This window comes from Poromitra crassiceps (genome assembly GCF_964638095.1).
Source record: "Poromitra crassiceps genome assembly, chromosome: 1".
Lineage (NCBI taxonomy): Eukaryota > Metazoa > Chordata > Actinopteri > Beryciformes > Melamphaidae > Poromitra > Poromitra crassiceps.
The window spans coordinates 31,654,299-31,674,257 of record NC_139623.1 but is presented as its reverse complement, the minus strand read 5'-3'; the positions used below and the strand labels follow the sequence as shown (position 1 = coordinate 31,674,257).

At 42.9% G+C, this 19,959-nt stretch overlaps 1 protein-coding gene across 1 annotated transcript; it reads right to left on the bottom strand.

The window, feature by feature from the left end:
• Positions 1-3,535: 3,535 nt before the first annotated feature.
• dhx33 (DEAH (Asp-Glu-Ala-His) box polypeptide 33) lies at positions 3,536-13,600 on the bottom strand (the record flags this gene model as incomplete). Its single annotated transcript, XM_083644073.1, has 12 exons — positions 3,536-4,085; positions 4,367-4,453; positions 4,570-4,773; positions 6,261-6,388; positions 6,496-6,584; positions 6,885-7,044; positions 9,512-9,623; positions 10,068-10,253; positions 10,515-10,685; positions 11,058-11,285; positions 11,421-11,581; positions 13,390-13,600. The coding sequence occupies 12 exons, from the start codon at positions 13,598-13,600 to the stop codon at positions 3,774-3,776; spliced, it is 2,049 nt and encodes a 682-aa protein (XP_083500199.1). The 3' UTR covers positions 3,536-3,773.
• Positions 13,601-19,959: the final 6,359 nt, after the last annotated feature.

The following is a 19,959-nucleotide window of genomic DNA, read 5'->3' as shown; positions in this document are numbered from 1 at the left end:
GTTCTTATGAAAAAGCGAAGGAGAGATTCATATATTCTGTTGGAATGATAGTGGTTACAAGGACTGACAGTATCTTCAAGTTTGTGGGAGAGAACCTGGGACCTGTAAAATCTGTTAGGATCACAAGGAGTGGGATGGTCATAATTGATTGTCCAAGCGACAGGGATATAAAGCTCTAGATATGACTGAATATAGTGAGCACAGCTGTGTGGAGTGCTTCCCTAATGGTCGGGAAGCAAGAAAGAGGAGAGTCATTATTAGTGGTGTGCCTCTGTAGGTTGACGCTGAGTCATTTGAGAGTGTTGAAGGTGTATTTGATGCTAGAAGAATCGAGAGATACAGAGAGGGGGAAAAGCGGGTCAATTTGTTTGACGTTCAATGGGGAGTTACCAGAAAGAGTGTACTTAGATTATGTGTGTTATCAGGTAAGGACGTATGAGAGGGCACCTCTCAGGTGCTTCTGTTGCCAACAGTATGGGCATGTCGTTGCAGGGTGTAGAGGCGTGAGGAGATGTGGACGTTGTGGGATGTAGAAATGTAAGGTGGTGGATTGTAAAGAGGAGATAAAGTGTCTGAACTGTGGGGGGATGCACCATGCTGGGTCAGCAAAGTGTCCAAAACTGATTAAAGAAAAGAATGTGTGAACACGATCAGAGAAGAGAAGGGTCTATCGCAGGGGTGGGCAACATCTTTTCCCAGAGGGCCATACTAACTTACAGTACATCAAGTAAGCGAAGGGCCACACATTGGAGATTGTACCTGCCAACACTCCTGATTTTCGCGGGAGTCTCCCTATTTTTAACCATCTCTCCTGTTGGGATTGGTAATTTCTCATTAATCTCCCGATATAATAGTGATACAAATCCAATGGCTGTAGCAGATGATTTATTAACATAATCCTGCCGTTTATTGAGTTTTTGGGGGTTGTTTTGTTTTTCTTTGAGGACCTTGGGGGCCGGATTGAGATGGTCCAGGGGCCAGGTCTGGCCCTGGGGCCGCATTCTGCCCATGTGTGCTCTATGGTATGCTGAAGCAGTTAAAAGAGTGGACAGAAGTGATAGAGTGGAGGTAGTGGAGAAGGAAACGTAGCAGAAATGGAATGGAAGTGAACAAAACATCTGGGTGGACAAAAAAGGCTTTCTGACATTCATGGCCGTGGTAATAAATTGTGCAGATCAGGTTAAAGGAAAAAATGAAAAGATTAAGATGGTGATGGACACAGCTACAGTAGAAGGTTCCTAAATATTGTGGACATTTCTGAAGAGGAGATAGAGCAAACACTGAAGGACGAATTCCCACAGACTCAGACAAGTGCGTCTGAGTCATAGAATAGACAGTATTGTGAATTAATTTGAGCACTTTGGGTGGGCACATGAGGATCACTGTAAATAGTTCATGATGTTACACACTCCTGTACAGTAGGTGGCGGTATGCACCTAAAAGTTGTTTGCGATCTCATTCAGAGAAGGAGACCAGAGGACAATACGAGGGTTTAAAAAAAATGGCAAGCAAGTATGTTCATTCATAGTATGATCACCAGGGTGGGAATTACACAGAGTGCCCCTCCCACTGGCCGTGATGCCCAGAGATCCTTAAGGCCATCATGGCAGTGCCCTACTACTACCAGCCTCGCCTGATACTGTCAGTTACATTACATTACATTACATTATGTCATTTGGCAGACGCTTTTATCCAAAGCGACTTACAATAACACATTTTTGTCAGCAATAGAGCAATCAACTATGGAGCACAGTCTATGACAACTACAAATTCTGAAGGAACTGTGGTACAAGTTTAGTTTAGGTTAGTAGTTTTTTTTTTTAGTCAGTCAGTTGCTTTAAAAGCATCAATGGTCTCAGTTTAATATAGCCTGCCCTATGCAAAGGATGTGTAAGTGGCTCATTTTAACACACATTTCAGAAAAATCGCTCTTCACAACGTCAATAGAGCAATGGCCTTTGTGCCCTGGTGCCCTAAAAATAAGTGTGACGCCAAAGGCCAGATGGCCTTACCCCTAAAATGACGAAATTCCCACCCTGATGATCACCATTCACTGTGCATGATCTGCATCAGCCAAAGGATAGACAATTGTTCAAGGTGCTCAAAAGTCATTTTTTGCAAGTCCAAGTCAAATCCCAAGTCTTCATATTATAATGTACTCTTTATGACATGTATTCAGATGTGAATAAAGCAATAAATGATTTGTAACCCTGAAAAGTTGTCCAGGATGTATTGAAATTAAATTATCTGATTAATTATATAATAATGTATTAATTTAACCTTGCCCTATGCCTGAAATGAGGCATGGTGCCTGAGAATTTTAAGCCCTGTGCATTCAAACATATAAACTTAACAATAGTGCATGCAGATGTAAAGGTCCATTTCTCCGCTGTATGACCCACAACAGATTCAATAACCACATATAACCTCTCTAGGGAACATTGTCTAATGTATCTCTACTGCAACCCCAAATGCATTTGGTTTGATATTTTGAAAATAGTTCATAGAAATAGTTTTGTAAGTTATTCAGGTACCCATTGTACAATCCTGAGTAAAAAAAAAAGAAAAAAAGAGGAGCATCCATTCTATTCCTTCAACAGTTTGATTTACATTCTACAATGTATGAAAGACCTGATCAGATCTACAACTATGATCTCCATGCGTTGCATACATTTGTTGTCACTTGTCAGTATGTGAGGTTGTGACGAGAAGAGAGCTGAGCCAGAAGGCAATGCTCTCGATCTACTGGTCTTCGTTCCTACCCTCACCTATGGTCATGAAGGATGGGCCATGATGATCAATGACCGCAGCTACCAGTGGCCAAAATGGGTTTTCTCAGGAGGGTGGCTGGCATCTCCCTTAGGGATAAGGTGAGAAGCTCAGTCATCCGTGAGGTACTCAGAGTAGAGCTGCTGCTCCTTCGCATAGAAAGGAGCCAGTTGAGGTGGTTTGTAGCTTTTTTTTGGGTGTGCCAGCTGCCTCTTTGGGTGGCACAGGCACACCCGTGGCTACGCCATAGCTGCTGCAGTCAGAAGCCAGGATACGGGGTATACATACACCAATATCCCGAGTACTCCAGCTAGCATAACCGGGTTTCTCAAAACTGGGATAAGGGCTTATCCAGGTTTCTGAAATCGGGATATGATGTTTACATGCGCAAACACAAAAACGGGACACTCAAACCCTGACAGTAACCGGGATACTCAAGTCCATGTAAACGCAGGCACTGTCTCAATATTTTGTGAAAGTGTGCACACGATGAGGTGCACTCTGCTGAGTTTCAGCAGATAGCAAAATCCCTCAGCCATCGCTGCGGTAAGATTCTTTTGATCTATAAGCAAGTGAACAGATAAATCATATCAGCCCAAGACTATGCATAGCTGAAGAACTGTGCCATGCTCCTGTGGGGTAAAAAAGAAAGAAAGCATGCACATTTTTAAAGAACTCAAGCATCAAACGTGAAACCTGAAATGGAGAGAAGACCGGTCTTAAAATCTGAATTACAGTCAGGAGGAATTGGAAGTTGTGAGGCCTTGATGTGCAGACGTTTGCTGCAGCGACACTTAAAAGATGCTTGTCAATTTGGAGGTAGAGAAATCCAGACAGTGTTATGGTTTACGGTGGTACGCAACCAGTATGTTTCTTTATCATCATTCAGCTGTGTGGATAGAATAAGGAGTCAAAGATTTATTCCGGTTTTACCGTCACTGGCTGAGGAGGGGAAGATGTCTTTGGAGAGATTTGGTTTAGCAGCAGTCTTGGTTCTCCGTTGGTTAGCTCTTGGCGGGGTGGAGTTTGCGGCGGCAGAAGTACTCTGGTGCTGCGTCCAACAGCCAGTCTGCATCCACCAAACACAGGTCTCTCATGTAGCAGCGGGAGGTGTGCAGCAGCTCGTTGAAGACCACGTATGCTGGCTTGCACTGGAACAGGACAGAGGAGGGGTGGATAGCCACAGGCTGGTGGGTGTCCAGAGCCATGTAGGTGCCGTCGGGTTGGAGCTCTGCAGCATTGACAAACATCCCATGGGCCATGCAGCGGCGAACGCTCCTCGTGTCCGCACCACACGACTCCAGCTTAAAATTCAGCTGGCAAATGAGCGGACAGACATGATGTGTTAGTTAGGTCTATTTAGTTTGCAAGCTCAGCTGGGTAATGTCTCTGCACCAAAGATATGAAAACAACAGATGTTTGCAGGACTACAATCTCAATAGGGCTGATAAAAAATGTGTGATGGACATGACAGTAGAAATATAATAATGCATAATTCATAATTTATTTAAAAATACCTTCATATCCCAGTAACTTGCATGGAGCAGAATGTTTAAAGACAGAACAGAAGAAGTTGTAGGGATTTGCACTTGTGTACCTTAAGGCAGATTTCTCGGAGCTGGGCCTGGACCTCTCTCACTAGGCTCATGTTCCTGCTGTTAACAAAGTTCTCTCGACACCACTCCTGGAATGGGACACATACATAGGATTACATGATCAATCTTCAATATCTTAGCCATAAATAGCCAAAGAACTTGCTTTCCCTTTATTTTATACTTGTAATGATCGAGCTACACTCACCTTATTGCCGCTGACCTTCTTGAAGGCTCTGTAGATGTTGAGGAGCGTCATGTGGTCTCCTTCGCTGGAGGTGAACTTCTTGCGCGCTGCGAGCACCTCCTCCCGCCGGGCAGGAGGGTTGAACAGCACCGTGTCCACCGACAGAAGGGACACGATGCTCAAAATCTCCTCAGAACAGGAGAAGTCTGGGGACAACAGAATGGTCTGAGAGAAAGAGAGAGAAGAAGTCAGAGAAGCTTTTCCCTAAAGTCACTGGGCTGGGTAGTGGGCTCACAGCTCACTACATTCCAACTCTAAACTTCTCGTCATTTGTCAAAAAAAAAAAAGTAAAAAAAAAAAAACATATCTTTTCACACATACTTAGTGTGAAAGTGTAGAAAGTGTTTACCGGTATCTACATTTATTTACAGAGGTTTCTGGAGAATGAGATAGAACTTCTGAAAGAACAAGATAGTGAATGGAAGTTTCAAATCAATAGCGAGGGAACGTAGGTACACCAAAAAGTAAATTACAACTTCATCACAAAATAACTCCTGGCATTGAACATCACTGATTGATGATCCTGTATATGTGTAACAGTATCCAAGGGTGAAATATTCCTTTACGAACACAAAAGAACACACTGGTTCCCAAACTTGGGTACGCATGCCCCTAGGGGTACATGGAAGTACTACAGGGGGTACTTGAAAGAAGGGAAAATGGAAAAATGTAGATTAGAATAAATCATGAAAGTAAATTAAACGTTAAAATAAATCTGCTCAGGAGGCACTAATTGCAACTTTCACATAATTTCTTATTTTGTAATGTTACATTCTTCAAAAGGTGGGTTATCAGTCCATCATACTATAGTTTTCTCTTACAGTTTTCCAAGCAAAATGTTGTAGTCAGGTAAAGGGGGTACTTGGATTCAGTAATCAGGGAAAGTGGGTACTGAAACCAAAAAAGTTTGAGAATCACTGGTTTAGAACATAAGCCCTGGGTTCACACACCTTCTTAAACATCAAATTCAAGGACTTTCCAGGTCCAATTCCCTCAAGTTCAAGGACCAAACATGGCATACCGCAATGTTTCCCTTCCCCAGCCAATTCCCAGCCACTCTGCCGGGCCTCCGGAGCCTCCAGCCCGCATTGTATATGTTATTAAGAGTGGCTAATTAAATATTTTAATCTTAGAAAGCTGCAGCAGGAGCTGAGTTTAGCAGATGGGAAGTAGCTCGCTTGCATGGGGAAGTCAAGACCCGCCCTACTCTTCTTCTGATTGGCTAGACTTGTTGCTTTTGTCAGTCGGATTGGTCAGGTTATCGCTAGTCTGAGGGTCTGACCACATGAGAAGCAGATTCACAACACATGCCAAAATGTGTGCCTGCTACGAAAAATGCGTGCAGGTTGGCAGGTCTGCAATTAAAAGAGAGAGGCTTGAATGTGTGAACAATTCACAACTGTGCTGTGTTAAACTTATTTACCAACATTAAGTAAAAAGCATACAGTATATCAAAATAACTTACATTTCTATTCTTGCACAAAACATAAATTCAAGCACTTTCAATTACCCATGTCTGTCTATTTTCAAAAACTCTCAAATTCACAAACATTCAAGGATTTCAAAGGACCTGCGGGAACCCTGATAAGTATACACAGATTAGAGTGCAGTAGCTATTTGTAGAAGGCTATGCATTTCCCAGCATATCTTACCTTGGCATATCTAGGCTCCAGAGGGAAGCTAGCCATCTTCTTTCCCAGGGCAGTGAGGGAGAGCTGCCCCTCCTTCCTCTCCACTGCTCCCAGCAGCTCCAAGTGCTCCACAGCAGAACGAATGGCCTCTGGGATAAAGCACAGTCATCACAGCAGGTTATTACAGCCTACCTCCCGTCCTGGACTGCCTATTAAGACAGGGCACATTGATGTATAATGATGGGCGGCATTTTACCTGGGGAAGGCTTGGACATGAAATCAAAATTCATCACATCTGGAATCCCTAGAGCAAAGAGCTGCAGCATCACACTGGCCAAGTTACACCTGCAGAGTGCGCGCACGCACGCACGCACGCACGCGCGCGCACACACACACACACACACACACACACACACACACACACACACACACACACACACACACACACACACACACACACACACACACACACACACACACACACACACACACACACACACACACACACACACACACACACACGAGAGAAAGAACAAAAAGGCATGCCATTCAATCACAATGACCCAAATAAATCAACCAGTGGGAGAGAACACCATTCCTGCAGATTACAGCAGAAACTGCGATTAATGATCTCCATAAGGCTACCTCTGTATCTCAGGCACTGTCATAGGGATGAGGTTGTCAAATTCCTCCTCTGTGTAGAGCCGGTAGCAGGAGCCAGAGTCCTCTCTGCCAGCCCTGCCTGCCCGCTGCCATGCCTGGGCTTTGGAAACCCGCTGCACTGCCAGCACCTCCAGACCGCTTTCTGACAGTCAGACAAAACACAAAAAGATGAGAGCAAAATAACTGAATAAATCGGGTGTATTAAAAGTAATGCATTTTATACGATCAATTACTGTTGTTAAAAACAACATTGACAATCCAAAATATATAATATAATCCTACAGGCATTTTGCTTGTTCTAACCCAAGAAAAAGGTTTATTTTACGGCTAAGAGTAGAATGTCAGTTAATTGTTTTGTATTCATTATTAGTAGCAGTAGGCTGGCTACAGGCCTAAAAAAGGCAATATCTTTAGTTAAAATTGGCTACGTGGTGTCTGTGGTGGTGTCAGTCACAATTTGTGACGGAAGTAATGTCAGTGACATCATCAGTGATGTCACTTGAGCAATTGTGACGTCATCAGTGATGTAATAATTCCTTCCTGTCTGAGGCAAGTGGTGGGAGTATAAGTAGGGAGAAGACGACACTGTGAGAGGCAGCAATGTGCCATAAGGCATTCCAGTCTGCCGGAAAGTCATTAGAAGGTGTAGTTCCTCCAGAGTCTCCACCCTAGAAACAGATTTCTAGTTATATACATTTTTGAGCACTACACTATCATTCTTTAAATTAATACAGGCAAATTTGATCGAGTATGAAAGCACTTCATAAGATGGCCAAGAGCGCCATCCATCGCATGGCGGTGAAAAGACGGGTTGACGTACTATCACGTCAATGGCGGGGAATGAGTTAAAGACGACCTGAACCCATGTGGCGCGAGGCTCGGAGACGTATCAGACTGAAAACCATCCGAAACAAATCTTGTCTGAGATGACAGAGTTGAGAGGCGGGCCATAGCGTGTCGATGATTTGATTTGACAATTCTGGGGACTGGATTTGGCGTTGGCCAATCCTGGCGTGTTCCGCCCCCAAATCGAGTGGGATTCAGCTTGTTGTGGCGCTACACGAGTGGGATCCACAGAGAAGCAGGCAGCCAGCTGTTTCCTTGTGGACCGGAGCAGAGGATCCGATGCATGAGTGCTGCCTGCAGTGCCCGCCTGGAAGGTCTTCACGGGTCTACTCGGACCCGGGACCCGACCCGAGAGCGGTACGGGGACGGGTCCATATTTCTTATGGTCAATTAGGGTCCAGGTCGGGTCGGATTCTATCACCACGGATCCCGGGTCTATTTATCCTTATGTGTAATACCCGAGTGGATCCGAGAAGACCCATGATTAGCGCTGATCACGAGAGAAACGCATGAAAACACAGCACACGTGAGGCTTGTTGTCACAAACTGCAAGTAAATCCATAGCGAAAATAACTAGCAAAGAGCGTTCCCATCTGCAACGAAAATTACTTCCTCGTTTACATGAGGTGCATGAGAGGGCATGCATACACATGCGCCTCAGGCAAATGAGGAAATTATTTTCGTTGCAAAGAGGTAACCCTCTTGCTAGTTCCTCTCGCTATGGATTTACTTTGAAAATTACTGTTTCCCATACTTTGGATTATTATTTGCTGATCGCATGGTGAGTACACAAGTCACAACATTTATGTGACTGTTTCCAGTGCCGTTGTGTGTGTATTTGGGCGACTGAACGGCGGTAGCATAGAGACTGCCACTGTACTGCTATCTAACAAGCGTTAACGGTTTCACTGTGAAAAACACTTTCTAATGCACGCACAGTGAAGACGTTGGCGACGTATCCCTTGCCTTTAACGTTAGCCACGTGGCTTTGCAATCAGTAAGAAGAATAACAGAAAACTTGGATTTCTTATTTTATTACAAATTTCTTGACAAGGATGAATGGCATTACGTCATGGTCAGGCAGTGTCCGACAGCAGCTAGGCAGCATCCTCATCATCAGAATGCTATAACGTTAGTTAATAAAGATGCACAAAGTTTCATTTAATATACAACTTGTAGCAGTTAGCAAGCAACTTTGATGTTGGCACCGCTAGTCTCTGCCTCAATATTTCTCTGATCTGAATGGGGCCGGGTCTCAGATTTCTAATAAAAGACGGGTCCACTCCGGGTCTGGGCACAAATTTTCCCGGGTCCGTGATTTTGTACCCGGCCATGAAGACCTCTACCGCGTATGGTAACGTTATTCCTGGAATGCAAGTTGAATGAGCCAGTTTATGTCTTTGCATTCTACATCAAATGAAGACATTACAGTTTGTTTTATTTTGTTTTCTTTTTAATTTCCCCCTCGAAATGAAGATTGATTGACAGCTGCCATGATATGATTGGTTGAAATTTGATAGTGCAATGTGACGTCAGCAAACTGTAGATTACTGTTATGAATTAAATCTTGAAAAATGAACTTTTGATGTGAAAAAGTGTGAAAAACTAAATAAATTTAATTTTTGTGATTTTTTTTGCATACATTATTAAATAGGTGCACTGAAGAATACCCAGGTATGTGAACTAAAATAAAATAAAACATTTTTGGGTTCAGCTAGTCATAACACCAATATCTGTATGTATGTGGGTATGAAGAATCTAACCAGGATTGAAGCGCTTGGCTTTCACCATCCCCGTGTCTATGACGAATTTGATCCCAGAGATTGTAACCGATGTCTCGGCAATGTTGGTTGAGAGGATAATCTTCCTACATCCCTGGAAAAGGGCAAAAGGTCAACAAAACACATACAGAGATTAACTTGCATCATATAGTTCTAAAATAATAAAAGGCAAGCATTTGTGTTATCACACTGCCAAACTGTTCAATGGAACACATTATCATCTGAAGTTATAACATGTACTGCTGCTAATGGAACACATTATCATCTGAAGTTATAACATGTACTGCTGCTACAGGCACTCCTACCCTTAATGCAGCGGTATACCAACAAAGAAGGACAACCAATGATGTGATATTTTGACCAACTGCAGATGGTAACACACTGAGGGCAGAACACAAAAAATTTGACTAGTTTGCCCAGCAGGCCCGCAGTCTGAAGCCAATGTGATGTTTTTTTTCTCTTCTTCCACAAATGTGTTCTTTTGTCTGTACAAACCTGCTGAAAATTGTTTCTGCAGCAAGTACACAGTTGCCTTTACCTTGGGAGCTTGCTGGAAGACCCTTAGCTGCTGTACCGGGGGCAGAGAGGCATACAAGGGGACAACCACTATGGGACCACAGCCGTCAGGCAGGTGCTTGGCAATGTCCCGGCAAGTCCTGGCCAGAGCCTCGATCTCCTCCTGACCCGTCATGAACACTAAGATGTCATGGGATGGAGGTGCTTCCTGCACACAAACAACAAGTGCGTGTTCTGTTACGCTGACTAAGAGAAACATGACACATTCCCAACAAGTTAATGTTAGTGCATGTTTTAGTGTCCAGTTTCTGGCTTTGGAGTAGATTGGATCTACTAAAATAGAACAAAACTTTATATTTTTCTTGTTTTATGTAACATTTGCATTGCAATAAAGACTGTCTATGTTGGAGCAATGATGGTGCAATATTAAATATAAGATGCCCCTCTCCAGTCTAGGGCCAGAGCATACCTGGTGGATCTGGAAGATGGAGACCAGTGCTGCCTGGAGATAGTCTGACTGCGGCTGCTTGGTGTAGTAGATCTGAATGGGGTGCTGCCTGCCCTCCAGGTACAGCACAGGAGACTTGTTAAAGTACTCAGAGAACAAGTCCACATCCATAGTGGCTGACATCACTATGACCTGTGAGGGTTATAAAGAAGAAGAAAAAATCCCATAGGGTTGTCAATATAGTAAGATGTTTGTAAAGATAAGAATTTGTGAAGCAGAAAATGAGTTCAAAGGAATCAATCTAGAACAAGCATGGTTTATTTTATGAGCAGGAAAGAACAAAAAACTGGCACACACAAGTCAACGTTTCTTATTTATTTGGGGCAAAGAAATGTACACGTTTCAGCCTTGAGCCACCATCAGCGTACATGAAGTTGACTTGTGGGTGCCGTTTTTTTGTTCTTTCCTGTTCTACCGCACACTCGAAGCGCGCTGAGATTAACCAGTTTGTTGGGAAAATAACAAATCTTATTGAAGCTAGGACAATCTCCAATGTCCTCCTACCTTCAGGGGAACTTTATTCAGTTCTTTGCGCCTGTGTTGAGCGGTCTTGACCACTCCAAACAGCACATCAGTGTGCACGGTGCGCTCATGGGCTTCATCCAGCACCACCACAGTGTAGCGCAGCAGTAAGGGGTCTCCGATGGCCTCGCGCAGCAGCATGCCATCTGTCATGAACTTCAGCTTTGTCTCAGAAGAGGTGACATCCTCGAAACGCACTGTGTAGCCAACCTGAAAAGAATTACATTGATTTGCTGTATGTTGATGGACTAATACAATCTACGAGTAAGGATAACAGTGTAGCATTTGGGCACTATATTGTATGGTCCAGCATGCCACCGCAGACCTGGAGTTAACTCTACATACCAGCTTGCCAAGCGGAGTCCTCTTCTCCTCTGCCACCCTTCCTGCCAGTGAGATAGCAGCAACTCGACGGGGCTGGGTGATAGCAATGATGCCCTGTCTCCCGATGCCTGCCTCATACAGATACTGTGGGATCTGAGTGGTCTTTCCAGAGCCAGTCTCCCCTGATCCAGCAGAGAGAAAAGGTAACATTACTATACCTATACAATTCTGAATCAAAAGTTATTACGTATCCGTTTTGTTTTGTCGTGACCTCACCTCACTTTATACATTGAAATAATTCAAAATTGTAATAATCTATGTCACATACATGTGATGTAAAGTGCCGTACTATTTCACTGCGGTCACTATACTAAAGTGAAAATGAAATAAAGTAGTAGGGGTATGTTTGAATTAGTCAAGGACAGTTAATATACGGACAATCAAATGCACTAAAAATACATTTGATTACAATAGCATACTTAGTGGATTAATGTAGTTGCAGTAACGTAGCAGGATAAAGCCAGCAACCATTTTAGGGTGCGGTTGTTTCAGGTTGTCTTAGGGTTAGGTTTAGGATCAGGGTTAGGTTTAGGGTGTGGGTTAGGGGGTTAGGGTTAAAATCGCTAAACCAGAAGTCAAATTGTGGGAGATTGTTGCTCACTTCACGGAGATCAGTAACGTTTAGTTGTAACAGCAACTCAGGGCTGACGGAGTAGCCTTAGCTAATGTTACAGCAGCTGGTCGGCCCATAGCCCCATAACGTGACGCTGCTACTGTACTCCGATAATATTCTCGTACAGCAGTCATCGTCACAAAGCGTTCAAATCCTCAATAGGTGGAAAACGCTGTTAAAAAAGCTCTCCTACCCCTATCCGACCTCCGATTGCAGATCCGAAGATATGATAGTCCGCCTAGTGAAGCCAGTAATTAAGCCGGCGCTGTTAAAATGATACTGCTTGCGTGAAACAACCGTTTAGAAGCAGTCTTTGCACAGCCTGTGCCTATTGAGGACAGGAGAAGCTTCCTAGTGCTGACAGGAACCTTGGGAGTTTGAGTATTTCATGACATGTTTTACTTCCCAGGTGCGCTGGATTTGCGTTGATCACTGACAGCCGCCGTCTCCATGTGACTGCATGTGTTGTTTGCTCGCCGCGTGCAAGCGGTGCACCATGATAGTATAGTATAATCTTTATTTCAGACAAAAGTCCATAGCACATAGATGTATCATACAATAACATACAACATGGGAAAAATTTAGAAAAAGAGATTAATAAAATAAAATACAATAGTGCAATAAAAGTGCAATAAAAGTACTGTAGTGCACTCCTACCTAATCAGTAGCAAGTTGCTGAGCCAGTGCTTGCGCAGCCTGGACGTGACCCGGTAAGAGCTCTTTATGGTTTGTTAGCGCCACTATAATGCTGTTGTTTGACACTTCCAGGCGCTGCATAAAATTGTACATGAGTCGCCTTAACAAAGCCTCACAGGTGGGCACACGCACATAAACAGAGGTAAACAGCTGACTGGCACTATGCCACCTGGGAACACGGAGAAGTAACCTCATAGCATCGTTGTATGCCACTTTAAGCCTTTGCATGCTTTTCACTCTGTAATGGGACCATAGATGAGCCATATACAAGGGGGGTGACATATGCTCTGAACAGTGCACATTTTACATTTACAGAACACAGTGAGATCAAACACACCCTGCTGTAAATTCAGCACAGGCTGTACAAAGACTGCTTCTAAACAGTTGTTTGCAAGCAGTATCATTTTAACAGCGCCGGCTAAATTACTGGCTTCACTAGGTGGACTATCATATCTTCGGATCTGCAATCGGAGGTCGGATACAGGTAGGAGAGCTTTTTAACAGCGTGTTCCACCTATTGAAGATTCGAACGCTGTGTGACGATGACTGCTGTACGAGAATATTATCGGAGTACAGTAGCAGCGTCACGTTATGGGGCTAGTCGGCCCAGTGTTACATTACCTATCAGGACAGCATTGTGGAGCTGTCGGAGCTGGTTCAGTAGCTGAGGTTTCGCCTGGTAGATGGGAAGGTGCTTCCTCTGGATGTCTATTGGAGTGGATGCATTTCCCTTTCTAGGCAGCAGCATTCCAGGTTTATTCTTATCGAGACGGAAGAAGGCAGACCCCGGCTTGAATTTTTTAGCCGGAGGAGGGTCGGGGTCGTGGGGCATGGTCTAGAACAAAGCAGTGTTAACAAAGAAAGCCTTGGGGGCTTTTTCGTAAGACTTGTCAATAAAAGAAACAACGTTTTTTCACGTTCGTTAACAGGCAAGAAAGCGCCACTGCGGTTGTTTACCTCTACAAAAAAAAAAAAAAATCTTCCCACGTGGTAAATTTTGGCGCATGTGTTTGACGTCATTCTTCTTCTTTAAATTTGATTGGCGGTTGGCAGCCAGCTTAGGGGTGCATTACCGCCACCTAGTGTCCTCTAGAGAGATAGTGGCGTCAGTGGAGGACCAAAATGCGAGACTCATTAGCCAATGAACAGCCAGGAACGGGTCTCTCGCGCTACTTTTGCATGCTAAAATAAAGCTGATAATGTACAATTTGATTCAAGGAAAAAAAAACGTTCAGAGTACAACACAAACTGTCCATTTTGCTGCAACAGTGCTGCTTAATCCAGGACCTTACTTCCTGGAACTCTTGAGAGTAAAAAAAACTGGTCCATTGGAGTGAATGGAGATGTCAGGACTCTTCTATCTACATGGCTCTGCCGCCACCTGACAGAAAATAAAATATGAAAATAAAATAAATATATTTGAATCCTATCGATTAACCAAGTTTCTTATTAACTGATTGTATAGCCTACTCCTCTTATTGCTTTTCCTAGTCCCTACAGTGAAGAATAGCTTTCTGGAATGCTGATTTCAGTACCTTCCTCTCCTCATAACTCTCACATTCCAGCAACACATGCTGAACAGTTTCCAGATTGCTGCAATATGCACAAATGCCAGTTGGGTGTTTTCCTATTCTATTAAGTGTCCAATCCAGTGTGTCCTATCCTGAGATGGGTCAAGACTGTCTCTTCCTTCCAGTTCCTGCCCAGCCTACTTCCTACTACAACCTTCTTCAGAGGCCTACCTGTTTAATTTAAATTCCAGTGCTCTTCATACTTTCTGCATATATGTTTTAATGATTGATTTCTCTCCGCTTTACTTATTGGAACATCCATATCTATTGTTTTCGACCTGATAGTTCTGCTAATATGTCAACATCCTAATTTCCCTCTACCCCTACATGGGCAGGAACCCAAACAAAGCAAACAGTCATATCCTTTTTATGTGTGTGTGTGTGTGTGTGTGTGTGTGTGTGTGTGTGTGTGTGTGTGTGTGTGTGTGTGTGTGTGTGTGTGTGTGTGTGTGTGTGTGTGTGTGTGTGTGCGCGCGCGTGCGTGCGTGCGTGCGTGCGTGTCTCAGTGGTTTGGCTTTTGAAAACTTGCTCGAGCCAATCTGAATCTGGGACACTATCTCAATATGTGGGACATGGGAAAAGGCATGAAAATGCTGGGCAGTCCCACATAGAGTTGGACATCTGGTCACCCTATCTTTGGGCCACCTAATTAACTGTAATGACTTACAGTAGGGCAGGCTAATATCCATTTAAGACAGTACAAGCAAATAATACTATACCATAACAGTGTCATAGTTATTTCAATATACAAAAATATTGTGAATCAGATGTATAACTCCATTTTGTTGTGTAGAAAAGCATCCATTAGAAGTGGAAACCCTAATACTGCTATGCAGTTGTTTGATATGCTGACATAATCAACTTTGCAGCAATGTACAAAACTATAGACAGTGTATCGATGTCAGCACCAATAGTAAAAGTGCTGAAATTGCTAAATTGTCTATTGGCCAGTCAGGAAATCACCAGTTAAATATGAACAACAGCTGCAATGTTTTCTTAAAAAAAGAAAAGAAAAAAATTTCAATGGATGAGAGTGCACTTCATTGATTTTTCCACCAGGGGTCATTGGTTTCATATGCCTGAACAAGGCATATGAAACCAATCTTCATGAAGTCATTTCTCAGGAAAAGATGGAGTCACCAGAAATGTGTAGATGTGTCGATAATGCAGCAGTTTCTTGTCTGATTATTTGAAATTAATGACACACTGTGACAACAACCGCACATACACACCGCTGCCTCCCTGCAGATGTAAAGTGATGGGGAATTGAATGGCCTTAGGACAGGCCTTCACCTCCATTCCCTCCCATTCATCCTCTTTGATCTCTAATGTGCACTTTCTCTGAATCTTTTCCTCTTGCCATGAGCAGGAGAAGAACATGAAAAGGTTTCCTGCTGGAATTGAAGTTGGTGGACTTGAGATTGGCAATAGTATGTTGTCAAATATTTTACATTTTATTTTATTTTATTTTATTTTATTTTATTTTATTTTATTTTATTTTATTTTATTTTATTTTATTTTATTTTATTTTATTTTTCCAGAAGACTTGATGGCATCTGTGGTGTGGATTATTTGTATTTCTCTGAAAATTCGCTCATTACAGTTCAGACAGCTAAAAAGAGCCACAGGGTGAGAGCATGTGGATATTTCTGTCTGCTTACTTTTCATTTGTGGCAAAAGCAGCATGACGCACCAAGTTTGAACCCAGCCCAGGACAGACTGAACCACTTACCTCGGCCCAGACAACGTGTCCAACGTCAACAGCAGGGCTAAAAATTCCACCTAGGAAAAACTTGAACGTTCATTGGCTGTGATAACTATAATTTCCTGAAGGGCATTCTGTCCAAGGCTTTAAATTTAACAGTCTGAGTCTACCATTTCTCAAGTTATTCTCTTGGTTCACAGAATGGCTTTTGGATTTTCTCACTTCATTATTCTGATTTGGCTGTGGTTATGGCAGTAGCTCTGTTACTGTAATAATTTCTCTGTTGAACTTATTTCAACTTCTTACACCCATAAAATCTTTCATGTATAATGCGGAGATACAGAAGTCTCACAGTTGTACTTTATGTGTGTCTGTAAACGCGTTAAAGTGCTTTTTCTCAACCACATAGCCAGAGCTATACTGGTGTTGTCCTTAATGAGTTTCAAGTGATCTCATCCAGGAAACAGTTGGTCCATGTTGTGCTAATTACAGCTTGGTGAAATAGTGAATGTTAAAAAATAGCATTACCTAAAGCCTAGCTTTGGGATACAAGGGGAAGTAGATTTTCCAAGTTAGTCGTTTTTGCAGTGTGTAATTTACATCATTAAATCCATGTAAGGAAGTAAACTGCAAAAATAAGATGGGTGGGAGAAAGTAAGAGTTTAGATTGACCTCACAAAACTACCAAATATTCCCCTCTGTGTTAGAGCTGGTATCGTTTGGATTTTAACAATTCAGATTCGGATTCCAATTCTGCTTATCGATTCATGGTTCTTAACGATTCTCAATTGCGATTCTTTGAGGAAGGGGGCAAAATAGTTCACATGCTTATTCCACAGAATATCTTTCAAACACTACACAAGTCATGTTCGTATTATCATAACATTGCTTGTTGTTTAGTATTGACTTTTGTAAACATCAACAGTTTATCTTATTCTTTTGTATTACATTTTTAATATACACCTTATGTAGCAGTCCATGTCCGCCACTTAATATGTTTGGGTAAGAACTCGGATTTTACTGTACAGTAAGTATGAGGGTTTTTTTTTTGTTGAAACTTTTGAGTTTTGATTCCTTTGGAATTTTGATTCTTTTGGAATTTTGATTCCTTTGGAGTTCCTTTTGGAATCAGAATTTTGGAGCTGGTTCTCGATGCCCAACCCTACTCTGGGTATAGTGTGACAGTCTCTCTATCTACTAGGCTAGAGAACAAATCTGCCTTGTATTAACTATGGAGAGAGAGAGAGAGAGAGAGAGAGAGAGAGAGAGAGAGAGAGAGAGAGAGAGAGAGAGAGAGAGAGAGAGAGAGAGAGAGAGAGAGAGAGAGAGAGAGAGAGAGAGAGAGAGAGAGAGAGAGAGAGAGAGAGAGAGAGAGAGAGAGAGAGAGAGAAAGAAATGAGGGTAAGAGTGGGAAGATGCAAATGGATGGGGGGAAAGAATGATAGGTGGAGAGAGAGAGAAACAGAGACTGTGGGCCGGAAAGAGGGTTGGGTCTGATGGATAGATGTATATGTAGATGTGTCACTTTAAAACTATCTAAACAAAGAACAGCTGACAGCAAAGACAACACATAAACTATACAAAATATATATCTATTCATTACATCCTGGGAGAAGAGAGCCGGGAGACTTTTCTCAAGAAGAGCATTGGGAGAATGCCTCGACTCAGCCGAGCTTTGGATTTAATCACTCCACAGACTGCGAAACGTTCCTAACCAGCTCCGGTAATAAAAAACAAAAATATGTGCTTGTGTGTGTGCGAGAGAGAGAGAGAGAGAGCGAGAGGGAGAGAGAGAGAGAGCGAGAGGGAGAGAGAGAGAGAGAGAGAGAGAGGGGGGGGAGAGAGAGAGAGAGAGAGTGAGAGGGAGAGAGAGAGAGAGAGAAAGAAAGAGAGAGGAAGAGAGAGAGAATGAGGCTATTGTAATTTACGTTCAAGGTCTCCAGTCTCACATGGCCCAGTTATTCCTCACATGTGTGTGTGTGTGTGTGTGTGTGGATTTTCAGAGTGTATCAGATGGTGTGTGTGTTTGTGGATTTTAAATATATTTGTGAGTTGGGTTTCACATTTGTGGATCGTGTTATGTGTTTACAGATTGTACTATCTATTTGTGAATCATAATCTGTCCATTTACAGCTGATCTGACACCATTTTACCCCCATAAACTGGTACATTAACATCAGAACATTGTCATCGTTATTGTCATCTGTTCCGGTGCTTTCCGGGTCTGTGCCGTATATTGCGGATGCCCATAAATAATCTTTATATGTTATGTTAATTAGCAGTTACAAGTCTTTGTCTATATATTGCAGTTGCCCATAAATAAATCTGTACATGTTATCTTAGCAGCTGGTCATAATGGTGGGGTAGATCTGTTTATTGTTTAGGAGTCTGGTGGCTTGGGGGATGAAGCTATTTCGTAGTCTGCTTGTCCGGGTTTTGGGGGTTCTGTATCTCCTATCAGATGGTAGCAGGGAGAACATGTTGTTGAGTGGGTGGGTTGGGTCCTTGATTATTTTCCTGGTTCTCTTGAGGCAGCGCTGAGTGTAGAGGTCTGCCAGTTCCGGCAGCTCGCAGCCTGTTACATGCTGGGCCGCGCGCCTCACTCTCCTCAGCGCTTTCATGTCTTTTATGGTGCAGTTTCCATACCAGGAGGTGAAGCAGCCGGTCAGTAGGCTTTCGATGGTGCCTCTGTATATGTCTTTGAGTATTGTGGGTCTCAGGCCGAACTTCTTTAGTCGTCTGAGACCGTGCAGCCGTTGTTGGGCCTTTTTGGCAACAGAGGTGGTGTGGCTGGACCATGTTAGGTCCTGGTGGATGTTGACACCCAGGTATTTAAAGCTGTCCACTCTTTCCACCTCTGTGCCGTAGATGGTGACCGGGCAGTGGGACCCCCCCCCCCTCCTCCAGTAAGATGCCATCAACTTTATATTGTAGGTGCACATTATCCTGAGTGAGTATAGTCTTAACAGTAAGATGTCATCAACTTTATATTGTAGGTGCACATGTGGCTGAGTGAGTATAGTCTTAACAGTAAGATGTCATCAACTTTATATTGTAGGTGCACATGTGGCTGAGTGAGTATAGTCTTAACAGTAAGATGTCATCAACTTTATATTGTAGGTGCACATGAGCCTGAGTGAGTATAGTCTTAACAGTAAGATGCCATCAACTTTATATTGTAGGTGCACATGTGGCTGAGTGAGTATAGTCTTAACAGTAAGATGTCATCAACTTTATATTGTAGGTGCACATGAGCCTGAGTGAGTATAGTCTTAACAGTAAGATGCCATCAACTTTATATTGTAGGTGCACATAAGCCTGAGTGAGTATAGTCTTAACAGTAAGATGCCATCAACTTTATATTGTAGGTGCACATGACCTTGAGTGAGTATAGTCTTAACAGTAATGTAGTGCTCGTTATTTGGATTAAATTAAGATGGGTAAAATAAAATATGAATAATCCCCAAATTATTAATATTTAATACAATTATTAATTATCAAATATTTAATCCTTAATAAGGATTAACCTAGGGGCACCACCTGTCATTGACAGGCCCAGCTTGCATTTAATCACAGTTAGTCTCTTTCTGAAGCGTGCAGTCCTTTAAAGGAGAATTTCGTTTTTTTTTAACCTGGAGCCCTCTCCTCACATTAATTATTATCTGACGACTCACCCAGTGTTCTCCGCAGCGATTTTGCGCCTCCTAGGCGTTGTTTTGAGATAAATAGTGTCCAAGCCAGTCCTAGAATGGCGCTCCATCGGGGCCACATGGCAGCGTGCTGTTCCTCCATGTAAATAGACAGTTTTCTTCCCATGTTCTACCCATATCGTCATTATATGATCCCTAAAGAAACATCAGACTGCTAATCACCGCCGGGCTATTTCCAGTAGTCTTTACCAGGGATCTCATTTCC